The sequence below is a fragment of the Xiphophorus maculatus genome, chromosome 10, assembly GCF_002775205.1.
Source record: "Xiphophorus maculatus strain JP 163 A chromosome 10, X_maculatus-5.0-male, whole genome shotgun sequence".
Taxonomy (NCBI): Eukaryota; Metazoa; Chordata; class Actinopteri; order Cyprinodontiformes; family Poeciliidae; genus Xiphophorus; species Xiphophorus maculatus.
The window spans coordinates 24,329,170-24,344,123 of NC_036452.1; the positions used below are offsets into that span (position 1 = coordinate 24,329,170).

Sequence of the window (14,954 nt, forward strand, 5' to 3'; positions counted from 1 at the left end):
ACAGTGCAGGCTACAGCCTACCTTTTACAGTGTTCTTGGTGTTCTCCCCAGCTCCACTTTGGACCATGTCAGGTATGAGAGACGCTTGCTGCAGTGGAGACTGGGTGATCCGAGTCACTGCCTCCAATTCCTCCTCTTCATTTGTCAGAATTTGACCTGAATCTTTTACTGCACTTTTCTTAATGTCCTCAGCTGCTCGGAGCTCCACCCACGGAGACAAGCACCTGATGAAAGACGAGGTATCGTTCATTTTGGGTCCCTTTAACACTGGCTTCTCCTCGTCTTCCATTTTGGAAATGGCACTTTTTATCACATCACTGCTGCGAGGCTTTAGCTCATTCTCAGAGTTAGGCTCAGAGGAAGAGGAGGAGGAGGACGAAGATGACGAGGATGATGAAGAGGAGGAGCAGCATGATGAGTGGGTGATCCTCTTGTGTGGGTTTTCTGAGTCACTGCTTTCTGACAGATCTGAAGTCATGTCAGCCTTCAGTCTCTTCAGACCTGCTTTCTTCTCATCTTCTTCACCTTTCCTGCGTTTGTTTGCAGTCTGCTTTACCTTGGCCTTAGATTCTGGGCAAATGAAAACTATAACTGTTAGTTTTATCATGTTACATAAACATAGAATCTCAAAACTTCAGTTTAGATAAAAGACAATATATCTGGAGAGGAAAACTTGACCAATAGTAAAGTAAAAAGAGATTTTTCCCAGATGTTTAAAAGGACAATAAGAGGGGAGGGCTGTTAAGTGGGTTGCAAAATAAAAACATTGACAGGTGAATAAAGGAATTGGATAATAAGGAGACAAAGTCAAAGAAAAAATATCGACTGCTGATTTGCTTGACTTAAAATACACGATAGCAGATGATATCAGTGCTGTGTGACCATTTGACCCAGAGCAGAAAACATGATCATGCACATATTTAACCCTGGACAGCTGCACCTCATCACACCATGGCCTCCCTCCATGTAGAGGTATTTAGAAGGTAAAGTTGAAGGCCTTATCTCATCACAATCTCTTTAAATATCTAATATCTTATAATATCTTATCTAATATGGATCTAAGATCCCGATTGTTATGGCCATTTAGTGTGCATGTTTTGAAAACAAACATATGACTGAGAAACGAAAAGAGTCAGAGGCTGCATCCTGGGAGAAGGAGTAGCAGGTGAAATACAACCTGCTAGAATGGTTTTCTGTTAAAAATGATGTTAATGAGGAGAAGTGCAGAAAGGATCTGGTTTTGGTGGGAGATCAGCAGCAGTTAATATGTTGTCAATTCTGTTATCTGGACACATGAGGGGGTGAAAGAGTCAGAAGACTGAGAAGGTTGGCTGGACTGAGCAGCTGACTGCCTGGGTCAGCCACACTGCTGCGATGACACCTGCAGTAACTGGTTACTATGTGTGATAAAATGAGCATTTTTCTGTTGTTAACTTATTGGTATTATCAATAGTCTGGTGATGAAAGAAAATACACTTGATCAAATAATTCAGTGGATTTATGAAGACTTGATAAAATGTACGTATTTTCTGCGACTACAGAAAAAAACTTGGAATACAATTTTTCACAGAAGGGATATCTGTGTGTAGGGAGTAAGACAGCAAAATGTGGTAAAATTGAAATGTGAATACTTTTCGGATTAACTACAAATGTACATTTCTCAAATGTCAAACTTGCTCACCTCTCCCAGTGGTTTCCTCTCTCCGGTCCTTGTCCTCCTCAGGAACGCTGCTGTCAGAGCCTTTCCTCCTGGAGGAGCGGCCGCCGCGCTGCTCTCTCTGCTCTCGCCCGCTGCCGCCGGGTGAGTGGTACGACTGGCTGACCGTCTGCTGCGTTTGCTGCGACTGACTCTGCTGCTGAGGGGCCAGAGGCCCCTGGGAGCTCTTAGGGCTGGGTCCGGATGACATCATAATGGGACGGGGGCTGTTGGCCTGGGCTCGTGTGTAATGACTCTGTTAGAATAAAAGGAGTTAGACATGCGCTTTAACAAAAATCAACATCAGAGATTTAACACAAACTGCCTCATCATCAGATTAAAGCTTGTAGTTTATATCTGTACTGACCACAGATGCTTTCTGACTTCTGTCTTTAAGACATAAAAATCCTCTTCAACAACAAAACTGAATTTTCTTTTGACTGTCACTTGAAGATGACCTTTGTACCACTATTGGTTGACGAGAGCAGCAAAATGTCACTGGAACTGAATGAATGAGCAGAGCCCTATCTGTTTAGGTCATGTTTCAGACAAACCTTCAGTGCAAACAGTGTCACTGAAATCATCCAAGAATCTAAATGCTGATAACACACTAGGTGGGATATGATGAGGAGCAATACTAAAGTCATAATGGATATCGATACAAAACTTCAACATTACAGGTGCAAGATGAGCTGGAGGTTTTAGTCTATTCTATGGTTGAACCAGTGATACGCTGGTGTTTCAGACCTGAAACATCTGTGAGCGGTATTATGGGATTGCGGAACAAGTGTGGCGTGGCAATGTGAAACAAAGTGAACACACAACAATTACTGGAAGCTGTGGGTGTGTAGAGAACAGAATCACCGTCTGATCCTCCAGCATGTCTGATCTGAGAAATAAGCTGCAGATAATAGCATGAAGGAGAAAATGCTGCAATTTTCTCCTTGTTTTTAAAGCAGTGGTCAGAATGAGAACTGCAACAAAACCAGATGTGGGGGAAATGTTTGACATACATATCGCTCAGTTGTAGACCCCAGCTGCAGTCTCTAAAAGAAGGCAGGTATGTGACCTCCATAGATCAACTTGTATGATATGAAAGGACAAAGTGATTAAAGTGTGAGTTTATAGTGGAACGATGAATGAAAGGGGTCAAAGCTATGATTAACAATGAGCACTTGTCTACTAGCAAACTATTTTAACCTCTGTGTGTTCTAGAAAGTGCAGGTATGGAGGATTAGGGAGTAGATGGAGGAGAGGGGGGTTAAGGATACCTGAGAGTTGCCAGTGGTCCCGACGGGTCTCCCTCCTGCCATCTTTAATGTATCAAACAGAAAAGAAAATAATAAAAACAAAAGCAAAATCAAAATGAAATGAATGTGGGACAAGGACAGATTTTATTAATGACTGTAGGGGCCAGAAGTTACTGATTTCTAACATGTGAGCTATTTTATTCATGTTTGTCTTATGAGGCATCTGACAAGAACAAAATAAAACACAAAACAAAATAACATAAAAGACAATGATCAAATTTATGTATTTAGCAGACAGCAGTGACATGACAGGATCTTACTGCTAATCTGAGCGACAGAATGTTTGAGTGGTGACTGAGCACCACACATAAAAAAGACAAACCTCACTATGCCTAAGTGCATGTGACTAAGTTTTAAAGGAATCCAGTGAGACGGTCTCATTTCTGTTTGAAATCTATCTTTTTAAGATACAAAAATTACAGTCAGATATGTGATATAGAAAAATGTATTCCAGTCACAAAGAGCCTCATCTTAGTGGTCATAAACCTACAATAAACAAGATTTACACAAGAGCTATAAAAAAAAACCACACAAGTTTCCAGATACTCACATGAGCAGAGTTGTTCTGGCTCGATCGCGACCTTCGTCTAGAGGTGATGCCGATGTTTTCTCCTTTTAGCAACGAGTGAACTACATCATCCAGAAAGGTCATCTGCACCATGGATGGGTCCACATTCTGAGGCTCTAGCACCTGAACACACATCAACCATGTTTTACACTGTTCACTGTTAACCAGGGGACAGGCCTGATTAACATGAAGTTGAAAAATAATTAATTTTGGTGCCATATAATCTGAAAGTCAAAGTGCTAATATAAACATCACCATATTTAGTCAAGATAACCACCATATTTACAAATAATATTGCAAATATGATCTACCACACTGAAAAGCCTTTAACTATGACAATACAAGACATACACTTTAAAAGCTGAATTCAATCAACCTGATTTCTGAATATAAAAATCCAGTGACAAACTGAAAGTGGCTGACTTAATTCAACAGTGGAAGTCAAATTACATCTTGAGGAGTTCTCTTCTCATATACCTGGTCATTCATAACAACCATATTTCTACTGAAGAGGTCGTGGTGCGTAATGATTCCAGTGAACCATTGGGTGGCCGAGTCTTGTCTGTACACACGCACACGGTAGCCATTGAGGGAGTAGGGTCCTGCAACAAAAACAACAGGTTTAGGGTACCACTGTTTAAATATGCAACAATACTTCAAGTTCAATCATGATCAAAGCAATAACAACCATAACAGACCGTGAGGAAACAAGGTTCGACTGACTGGTGCTTACCTTGCATAAAAATTTCCTGCACCTTCTGGTTTTTAAGCCACCCTTTCACTTCTTCTTGGAGTTGAGGGTTGTCTCTTAACACTGGGTTCTGATTGTCCACCTCATCCTGAAACATGTTGGACACCAACTAATCAGCAACCAAATGACAATGAAGTTGTCTGAGCTGGTCAACATTGATGAAACTTCCCAACTGTACAGAGTGACACAGTAAATCATACATTTACACTACATGAGCAGATCTTCCAGGTGAGATCATCTAAACAGTGACAGTGAGAGGGAACCACCATTTGTAGAGTAACAAGTTGGAACTAAATATGCAGGGAATATTTCAATGTTTTCCAGAGGGAGACATGTTCTAGAATGCATGATCTATGCAGTATAAACCAACATTATAAATGTACACATTGTTCTTTTTTCCTTTCTAAAAGAAATAGTTACATTTAGTTACATACATTTAGATTTTCTCAACTTTTATTAGCAGAGGAAGATCAGGGTTCCTACACATTTTTCATATAAAAACATCAGACTGACAGAACCTTTTAGGGTCATCAGGCTTTTACAATCCTTTTTGTTTTACTCCTCCAGGGGGTCTTTTGTGGGCTCTAGTGTCCCTTATATGACAGTAGACTGACAGGAAACGGGGAAGGAGAGGGGGGAAGACATGCGGTAAATGTTGTCGGGTCCGGGAGTCGAACCCGCGACGGCCGCGTCGAGGACTCAAGGCCTCCAAATACGGGTCGCGCTAACCGCTACGCCACCACGGCACGCCCCGCTTTTACAATCCTTTGAAAAAAAGAAAATGCAAACGTTCCGAACTAACACATGGCAGATATTTCTCCAGAGTTCAGGATATCATGTGAATGCAAGCATCACCAACAAGCTCCATGCTGTTTTTCCCTCTGCTTGTATTACCAAGATTTTCTCTTTTGCACCATTTTATAGCATAAATAGATTTTAACTTGACCATCCCAGTTGTTAGTTTTGATTTCGAGACAGAACTTTAGACTGCATCAATGCCCAGCTGGGTCCCATAGAACTGCCTTTAACAGATGTCACTTCTAGTTGCTTTCTGTCTGACTACGTCAGTCTTTCACATCATTATAGAAGGATCTTAATCCACTCTTCATTTTAACATTTCTTTAGTCTGCCAAGATTCAGGAGATTCTGATTTGCTTTCATAAAATCCTAACATCATTTCAGTCAGTTTGAGGTCAGAACTTGGACTATGCCATTGGAACACGCTTGACATACCTGTCAAGTTTTGGACATTAGAATATGGGAAATTTGATGTCTGGCACTAGCAACTACTGTCGGAAAGGGGAGTGGGAGTAGACTACCGTAAGAGCAGGGGAAGGGAGTATGGAAGGCAGGGTGTGGGGGGCACGTAATTACTATAATGCAGGAAAATGTGGAGTAGACAGGTATGTACGCTGATCATTCACTCAACTAATGCCTTGTGTTTGGGATCCTTGTTTGTAGTCATTCTCCACATATTTAGCTACTTCCACCAGGATATGTGCAGAAGGCCTTCTGACTTTACACTGAACTGAAATAATTAATTCTGGAGATGATGAACGTGAAATTTTTAGAACATGGGATGTTTGTGACCTTTGAGCTTTTATGATCACTTCTTATTTAGCTTTTTGTCAATTTATGTCACATTGGCTTGTGAAGATAATGGCCTAATCCTGTTGGTACAAAACACAATAAGCTTTCAAAAAGATCAATAATAATTTTACGATCAAATACAATCTTTAAATAGGGAGTTAGTGTGTTAACTTGATATGGTGCTATCATCTCATTCTTTCTTAGAGCTGCACAATAAGTTGCAGCTGTCTGTGGATATTTTATGTAACATTTGGTAAATGAATCTTCCTGAAACTTAAACAAGTTATGGAAAACAGTAGATTGTATTTCAGCCTCCAGTTTTCCACACGTTATCCAAACTCTTCCCCAGGTAGGGTGATCACATTGGATCCATCCAGTCACACATCTGTGATACAGATTAAATCCATCTTATTCAGCAGGAATACTTTCTGTATGGTTGAAAATTTGGTTCCAAATTCCAAAGGGGAACATGGAACAGTCCTGTTTTCATCTGGCGCCTCTCTGGACTGCTGCAGCTGCTATTACAGAGCTAATGCAACTTGCTGATCTTCAATGAAAGGTTGTTTACTGCATAGTATTGTGAAACTTGTTGTGCAGTTTTGGACACTTAATGTCAGATTAAAAATCATTTAAAAACCTGTAAAGGACTAAATCGTTTTTATCAACTACTGATACTCCAAATACTACAACTGAGAGTGTGTGTTTTCTTTGTTCCATGACTGTAGTGTTAACAGATCCAACCTCAATGATATTTCTCTCACAAAACATACAAAAACATGTTCAGCAAATTAATGAACAGCTGCATATGGAGCTCTGGGTGTGTTACTAAAAGTACTTATTTTAGGGGGCATGGGACAACTTCTTATTAGTAATGGATTAGTAAAATTACAACAGCGATCATTTTACTAATCCATCTAGCACTACTGGGTTCCAGCGATTTCACCAAAATAAACATAAGGTCAGTCAGTGGGTGAAGTTAGTGCAGAGCTGCAGGATTAAACACTGATAAAAAAAGACCTGAACTCAGCAAGAAGCCAAACAGACAAGGCACACTCATAGATCTCAGCTCAACTTCCTCGCCCAGCTGATTTTGCTCAAGGAGTAAGCCTCCACAAGATTGGTTACTGGTAAAACTACAACTGGAATGCATGAATGCAACTTGATCTGGAAAGAAAGACTAAAAATATACATGATCAGTTCTTCAGTTATGAAATTATTGAAATTAAATATACATTTATGACTAGATAAAAACAAAATGCAGACGTGCCTAGAATGCAAAATGAGTTAGCTTTTATTTTTCACCTGGGCTCTAGAGCACATGTCTATGTTATAAGCAGAGGTGTGACCAAGTCACTGTGTTGCAAGTCTCAAGTAAGTCTCAAGTCTCTGTCCTCAAGTCCGAGTCAAGTCTCAAGTAAAGACAGGCAAAAGTCGAGTCAAGTCTCAAGTCAGGAACCTTTAATTTCAAGTCATTTCGAGTCGTTTTTATTTTATATTTTTTTTATAATTTGCAATTATACATAAAATTCAAATAATAGACCATTTGTTTGTTTTAAAATATGTATTTATCTCAAATGATAGAACATGTGTAGCTGAACACAAAGTATAAAAAACATTTTTAAATTGGACCACTTTATTGCCCAGTTCTGTTAAACTTGATATTCAATAAAAAAAAGACGAAAATGCTGACATTTCCACAGCACAATACAAAGAACCATAACAGCAGTTTTTTCCTCTTTTCTCTGACCTGTCAAAACAATATATTGTCAATATAATTTCCCAACGTAGATGTCTTCAAATACACCAACCATCCTTAGATGATACTAGACCTGCTCATCATCATGATGGGACAGAGAGACTCTGTTCCCTGTGTTCAGGTCCAGAATCTGCTTTCTGTTCCGGAGCCCCGCTCACTATCCACCGGCTTCCTGAGCTAACACGGTGCACATTATTTGTGGAGACATTTGAAGGACCGGATTTATGGTAACTCATCACCAATTTAACCCGGAGTACACATGCTAACACGAAGTTAGCTAAAGTCAACTATCTTACAGCAAAAGAAAAGCGCCACCTACCGATCTTTGTGAAGCTTCAAATGCCGGACAAAGTTGGACGTCGTGGCATCTCCATCCGATATTCTCTTCTTGCATGTTTTACAAGTTGCAGTTCGTTTTTTAGTCGAAAGTTCATAACCTACGTAGCCAAAAGAAATTACTCGCGGAAGCATATTCGAGCGGTTATTTCGTATTTCGTTCCCTGAGCTCTGTAGCTTTGCCGCGGTTTTTTAAACGTCCAAATCCTGTTAATTTGATTGGTTGTGCTGCAGCTACGTACACATACATACATAAGGAGAGAGGAAAACCATAGTGACGGTCTGCGCATATTGATACGGAATGAGTGACATTAATTAATGACGCCACTTTATAAATAATGTGTTTTAAATTTTAAGACTTTGAGTAAAAAATATCAAGTCTTTTCAAGTAAACAGCTTCAAGTCGAGTCAAGTCCCAAGTCAATGGCATGAAAGTCAAAGTCAAGTCCGAGTCTTTGAGCATTTTTTCAAGTCAAGTCTCAAGTCGTGATTTTAACGACTCGAGTCTGACTCGAGTCCAAGTCATGTGACTCGAGTCCCCACCTCTGGTTATAAGATCAAAGTTATTTTAATGAACTGTTTATATATTTGAATGTAAACTCCATAAAACTCTGATATCCAGCATGAAAGGTTGAGTTAAATGATGTGCTACAGAATCCTGAACTTTGGTCATGTAATTTAAAGTTAACAGAAAAAGAATGAACTAAAATATTGTTCTTTGCCAACTAAACTCTCATTTCAACTCCAAAAGCATTCCAGAAAAATACCAGTCTGGGTTTAGATCCAATCACAGCGCAGATACTGCACCAAAACAGATTTTAAATGGTCTGCAGTAAAATATGGACGAGAGCTTATATTACTAGACATTAGTGGAGCTTTTGATGCAACATCATTCTGCTAGACAGGCTGTCCTGAAGGGTTGCTAGTCATGTCTCAGCAAACAGAAAATTATTTGTCAGTAAAGAAAGCTGCTCCTCAAAATCTTATGACCCACAACACGATGTTCCACAAGGCTCAACTGTAGGTCCTTCTCTTTTTAATCTTTATATGCCATTGTTGGGGGGCGTCATCAGGAGATATGAACAAAGTTAAAATTTCACAGCTACACTGATGACTCACAGCTCTGTATCACTGTCTCATGATAACCCAAATTCTGTTGTTCTATTAACTGTATTTTAGAGTTTCCTTTAAGTCAATCGACCCCAGGACCTTCTTGCTGCAAGGCAACAGTGCTACCAACTGCACCACTGTGCAGCACTCAGTATGTCATATTCAAACTGGAGCTTCTTGAAAAAATAAATGCTATCTTAAGAACATTGCCAGAGTATCACCTTTTACCTGCCAGTACTATGCAGAGACTTTGTTCATACTACCACATTACAAAGTGAACTCACATCACACTGATTTTAAAGTCTCAGCATTGACTATGTGTCCATTTTAGAATTGATTTACTGCCAAGCACAAATGTCAAAGTATTTCCTCACTAACCTATTATAAACGACTGCGTTTCAACACCTCCTCACTTTCTGTATATAAATGATTTCTATTACTTTTAATTCCTTGTTTTGTCACAAATAATTGTCTGCTTGATTTGATCATTTATTGTAATTTAAATGTCTGCCTTCCTGTTTTTAAGCCTGTAAAGCACTCTGTGGCACAATAGACAGTGTAACACATTCTGTGTTAATAAGGTTTGATTCATTCAGTCATTTTTAAAAGCTGTTTTTACAAATGAACTAAAAATTCTGTCCGCTGTAGAGCTGTTTAGATCATAAGGGGTGTTGGACAACAGGACATTGTCTATTGATCAAACTACACTGCTGTCACATGCTACTGCAAGAGATAGTAAACATAGCACAAAAGATTTGGTGCAACCCAGGTGCAAAGTTGAGACTGAGGAGGGACTTTCTTAGACTGTTGAGTCAGCACAGACCCTTTCATTATCTGCCTGTTTTTCAGCATCAGCACTCAACTTTCTAGCAACAGTAACCCACAGACTTGAGCAGCAAGCTGGCTCACTGAACAGTGATTTCATTGTAGATTTTTGCCAAACCGTTGGACCCCCTTCCCCCTTCCTTCCATTCTTCCTGTCCAACTGGATAAACCGATGGGAGTGGCCACGGTTTGTGTGTGAGCGAGAGAGAGTTTTATGGCTCTATGTGGATCAAAGGTCTCCTTCATAAACCTGGATGTTTAAATTTACACAGACACAATACGTCCACATGTAAAAATCTGAGAAGTGGAAGCTTCTCTTCTCTTAGATTTATTTGGTTAAGCCCAGTTCACACTACACGATTTTAGAACTGTCGGCCTATCGTCGGCCGATTTTCAAAACCTGAGACTACACACTAGCCGACCAAAATCGTACGTATAACGCATTCGATCGGCCCGATCGTGCAGTGTGTGGTGTTCAGCCAGCCACACAGGAAGAGCAACATACCACACACGAACTGATTTCTCACCTGCATTCAGATTCCAAACCGAAAATACAGGAAAAGCCCACTATAACACACGTGAATTTAGAGTAAACAAACATGGCCGACAACGTAGAATCTTGTGAGCTTATTTTAAATATAAAAGACGTAACATGGGCATAAAAGGGCAGAAACTCATGGTGTGGTCACCATCCTCCTCTGACCTCAACCCTATTGAGAACCTTTGGAGTTTCCTCAAGCAAAAGATCTGAGGGTGAGATGCAGTTCATATCAAAACAGCAGCTCTGGGAAGGTATTCTGACATCCTGCCAAGAAATTCTAGCAGAAACTTTCCACAAACTCACAAGTTCAATGGATGCAAGAATTGTGCTGTGATATAAAAAGGGCTCCTATGTTAACATGAAACTTGGTCTGTTAAGATGTTTTTGATTGAAATAGCTTTTGATTTTAGTACATGTGACCGTTTAATGCTGCACATTCAAAGAATGACCGTTTTGCAGTTCTTTATAATCCATAAAATGTTTAGAAAATCTGCTGTGCATAATCATTTGGAACAGTGCATTTTGAGTTTTTTATTTTTGAAAAAAATACTGTTTTCATGGGGAGCTTTGTTCAGTAAAATTTGATTTATACTGTAATAGTTCATGACTTGAAAATTATACTGACCATCATTTGCATTGACCATTTAAGAAAATCTGAGAAAATATCACTTGCATAATAATTTGGAACACGGTATAGTAAGAAAAACTCACAATTTCAATATTGTGATTTTTTTTTACAATAATATATATTTGCTTATGTAGAAATCTTTCTTTATATGGGCAAAAAGAAAAGAATGAATTGCTCTGGGGAACCCCAAGTGGCTGTGTTTTTTGCTTAGGACCCCATGGAGGATTAGAAATGAGTCCCTAACTCTTACATTTCATGGTGCAGAAGAGGGTTTTTGTTTCTGTATTTTGCAGCATTTAAAGAAATATTAATGCCCTTCCTGACAGCTCACTAGCACGGTTTTTAAATATCCTAGAGGAAACCTTGTTTATTATTTGTTTGACATTATATTTCTCAACCATGTGATGGAAGGTTTGCTGCAGTTTGATTTTGCTTGTCTGCCAAAGGTAGTCAAACTATTGTTTGTCTCAGTTTCTGTTTTTTTATTATGTATTTTACATTGGCTGTCCTACTCCTAATTGCACTTACTGAACAACTTTAAGTGTTATTACATGTTTCATCAAGCTCGTGAAACATGCTTGGTGTATTTAAATGTGCTGTACTGGTGCAAAATAATCAAATCAATCTGTAATTCAGTTTATTTATGTTTGTATTTAAGAAAGAAAGGCTTCAAGTCAGTTCAGCTGTTTTTCTGTATTGGATCCGTATCGACTGATGCTAAAGCTCAGATATCTCTATCAGCATCTGAAGTGAAAAATGTGGATCGGTGAATCCCTAATAATGATAAGATTAGCTACCATAACTACGCAGATTAAAAGCAACTCCACATTACAATGTCACTAGGTGGCTATGAACCCATTTAAATATTGAGGAGATGAACAGAACAGTATGTATGGATGTGCCATAACTTTATTCATCTGAACAGAAACAAAACTGAGTTATTATCTTCAGACCTAAAGAGGAACGATCTAGAGTCAACACACAGCTTCAGTTATTACAGCTGGAAACTAGAGATCAGGTGCAAAATCTTGGAGTAGTGATGGACTCTGACCTCAACATTCAGAGCCACATAAAGACAGTTACAAAGTCGGCCTTCTATCACCTGAAGAACATTTCCAGGATTAGAGAACTAATGTCTAAACAAGATCTAGAGAAAGTCATCCATGCGTTTATCTTTAGTCGCATTGATTACTGTGTCTTCACAGGTTTGTCTAAAAAAAAAAAATCAATCCTCCAGCTGCAGCTGATCCAGAACACTGCTGCTGGAGTTCTGACTAAAACCAGGAAGATGGAGCAGACTTTAAAATTGTTAAAGTTGTTCATAAATCACTGAATGGCTTAACACCACAATACATTAAAGATCTGCTGTTGTTGTAGACCTCTCAGGTCTTCTGGTTCTGGTTCTGCTCTGCATCCAGAACCAAACATGGAGCAGCATTCAGCTTCTATGCACCACTGATCTGGAACAAACCTTCAGAAAACTGCAAAACAGTCCAAACCATGCGTGCACCGATTAATTGGTTCCTTATTTTTGGGAGACTGATGATCAGCCGATACTTACAAGTGAAGCCGATCTGATCTATCTTGCCAGAGGTCTAAAAATCAACCACTGTCCTCTTCTCATCTCCTGTGAGAGAGGTTTGACTGATAGGCCCGTAGGCTTTACCAGGTCATGTCTCAACATTTGCAGTTAACAATAGTCAGTCCACTGTTGCCAACTCAGCACCTTTCTTGCTATATTTAGCAACATGTCAGACAAAAAAATGGCAGAAGAAATCTGAACCGCCAGGTCAGGCTTCTTAAAGACCAGTAATCAGCAATCGGCCACAAAACTGCATTTACCCATGGTCAAAACTCTGAGCTCTTTAAAATAAAGGCTAAAAACCGACCAGTTAAGGGTTGCTTTCGATTCATAATAACTGAAAAACAAATTCCCTGTAGTCTGGATTACACATTTTATTACATTCCTTTCTTTTCCCATTTTAATGTAATCTTTTTGGTTCGGTATTGTGTTACTTTTTTCATGTAAACCACTTTGAGCTGACTTATTGCTGAAACGTACTTTGCAAAGAAACCCAGCTTGATTTAACTCACTGATTTTCTACTTGTTTTTCCAAACACAGGGCTGGAAAGGAAATCATTCATTATAAACCCATGAAATACCAATCTAGGACTGAATCAAGATGAGGGAAATTAAGAAATGTTACAGCACTGGAAAGTAAACAAATGGTCATCACAAGTGTTTTACACACATGAAAGAATCACAAACTACAACACAGACCAATTGCAACAGCAACAGAGCTCGCCTCTGGAAGAACAGAGAAACCACAGAAACAGACTCTCTCTCTTCCTCTCTGGATATTAGGACTTGTCTTATGCACAAACTGTTGGCTAAGGGAGTGAGTACAGAACACAGCCATCCCATCTGGTTGACACTGAGTGGAACACAGTGTTCCAGAACAAAACAAGGAGCTGCTTCCAGTTGTCCTGAAACACACTCTTCAAATTCAGAGCGCACAACTACATGAGAGAAGTTTAAATGTGTCTGTGCCTTACGGTCTGCAGAAGATTTGTTACATCAGAGATGCCATTTGAAACACTCAAGATTCTTATATACATATTCCCTGTTGCTAATGGTAGCCATGGCTACTCTCAAGTGACAATACAGATTCCATTAGGGAATTATTTCTCTACAAGTTACAATGTGGACATCTGCCATAAAACGCAAAATACTCTGTTGCTTCTCAGAGAAATACAAGTCTCTTGTTCAAAATTAGGTGACATTGACATTTTCAATTTTGCAATCATAGTAGGCTTCACTTATGAAAAACCATTGCAGATTAGCAATAATAATAGGACAAGTCTGATATATGACGATGTATATATATTTACAGTTGTATTTCATCCCTACTGACCAAAGGTGGTGCTTCAAGCACTGAATGATCATTCTTGCGCATGCACAGGTTGAGTACTAATGACAACAAAGTCACCTGTGACCTGACGGGGACCCACGTGACTCTATATAGTCACATGGCACCCGCCTTTCAATTCCTTTTGTTCTTCTCGCTGACAGGTGTGTTGAGTACAGGTGTGTGGTCGTGTGAAGCTGGTTGCTTCTGTGTGTACCACTGTTATCCTAGCTGCTTGTTGCTAGTAGCCCCGTGACCGAGTTTGGTCGGAGCTGCGGGTAAGTCTCGCCCTCCAGGGCCTACACAAGCTGTTTCACCTTTGCCAGATCTCAGGTAACCGCTGCGACGACTGGTAAGTTTTGTTCTTTTCTCAGCAGTAGTTTACTGTTCACTTTGATTTGCCACATTCATTTTTGTGGCTCTTTAGACTCATCGGTGGGGTTTCTGCTCGCACTGAGTTGATCTTACTTTGTTGTCGTTTTATCTGACTCACCTGTAGATGACCACCAGAATGCTTGGTCCCTCGGAATCCTTGCTTCTCGCGAGAAGGTTGAGGGATTGAACGGCGGGTGCCATGTGACTATATAGAGTCACGTGGGTCCCCGGCAGGTCACAGGTGACTTTGTTGTCATTAGTACTCGACTGGCGCATGCGCAAGAAAGATCATTCAGTGCTTGAAGCACCGCCTCTGGCAGTCATTCGGGATTCATAGAACCATAGTTACAGTAGTAACTTTCGTTTTCAGAAGCCATCCCCTCAGAATGTGGAACAGGAATATAGGAATGAAAGTAAAAACTAGTTTTCTAATTCAGATTTTAAAGTGACAGGAAGTTTAGTGGTACTAGAGAGCAACTTTAACCTTGGTGTGAAGAACCTTGGTACACGGGTGTGGCTCTAACCTATTCTTCCCCAGTTTGCCCCGGCCAGATTTATC

At 39.7% G+C, this 14,954-nt stretch overlaps 1 protein-coding gene across 2 annotated transcripts in view; it reads right to left on the reverse strand.

Moving 5' to 3' along the window:
* The window catches only part of jmjd1c (jumonji domain containing 1C), a 122,675-nt gene that overhangs the window by 24,879 nt on the left and 82,842 nt on the right, over positions 1-14,954 (reverse strand). The window contains exons 4-9 of one of the 2 annotated variants that reach the window (XM_023340613.1): positions 4,308-4,413; positions 4,052-4,176; positions 3,557-3,697; positions 2,968-3,009; positions 1,682-1,952; positions 22-570 (exon numbers count right to left, since the gene is read on the reverse strand). In XM_023340613.1, coding sequence (XP_023196381.1) covers positions 22-570; positions 1,682-1,952; positions 2,968-3,009; positions 3,557-3,697; positions 4,052-4,176; positions 4,308-4,413 — 1,234 coding nt within the window. The remainder of the gene's footprint in view (positions 1-21; positions 571-1,681; positions 1,953-2,967; positions 3,010-3,556; positions 3,698-4,051; positions 4,177-4,307; positions 4,414-14,954) is intronic. The other variant, XM_023340614.1, reaches the window with a different exon arrangement.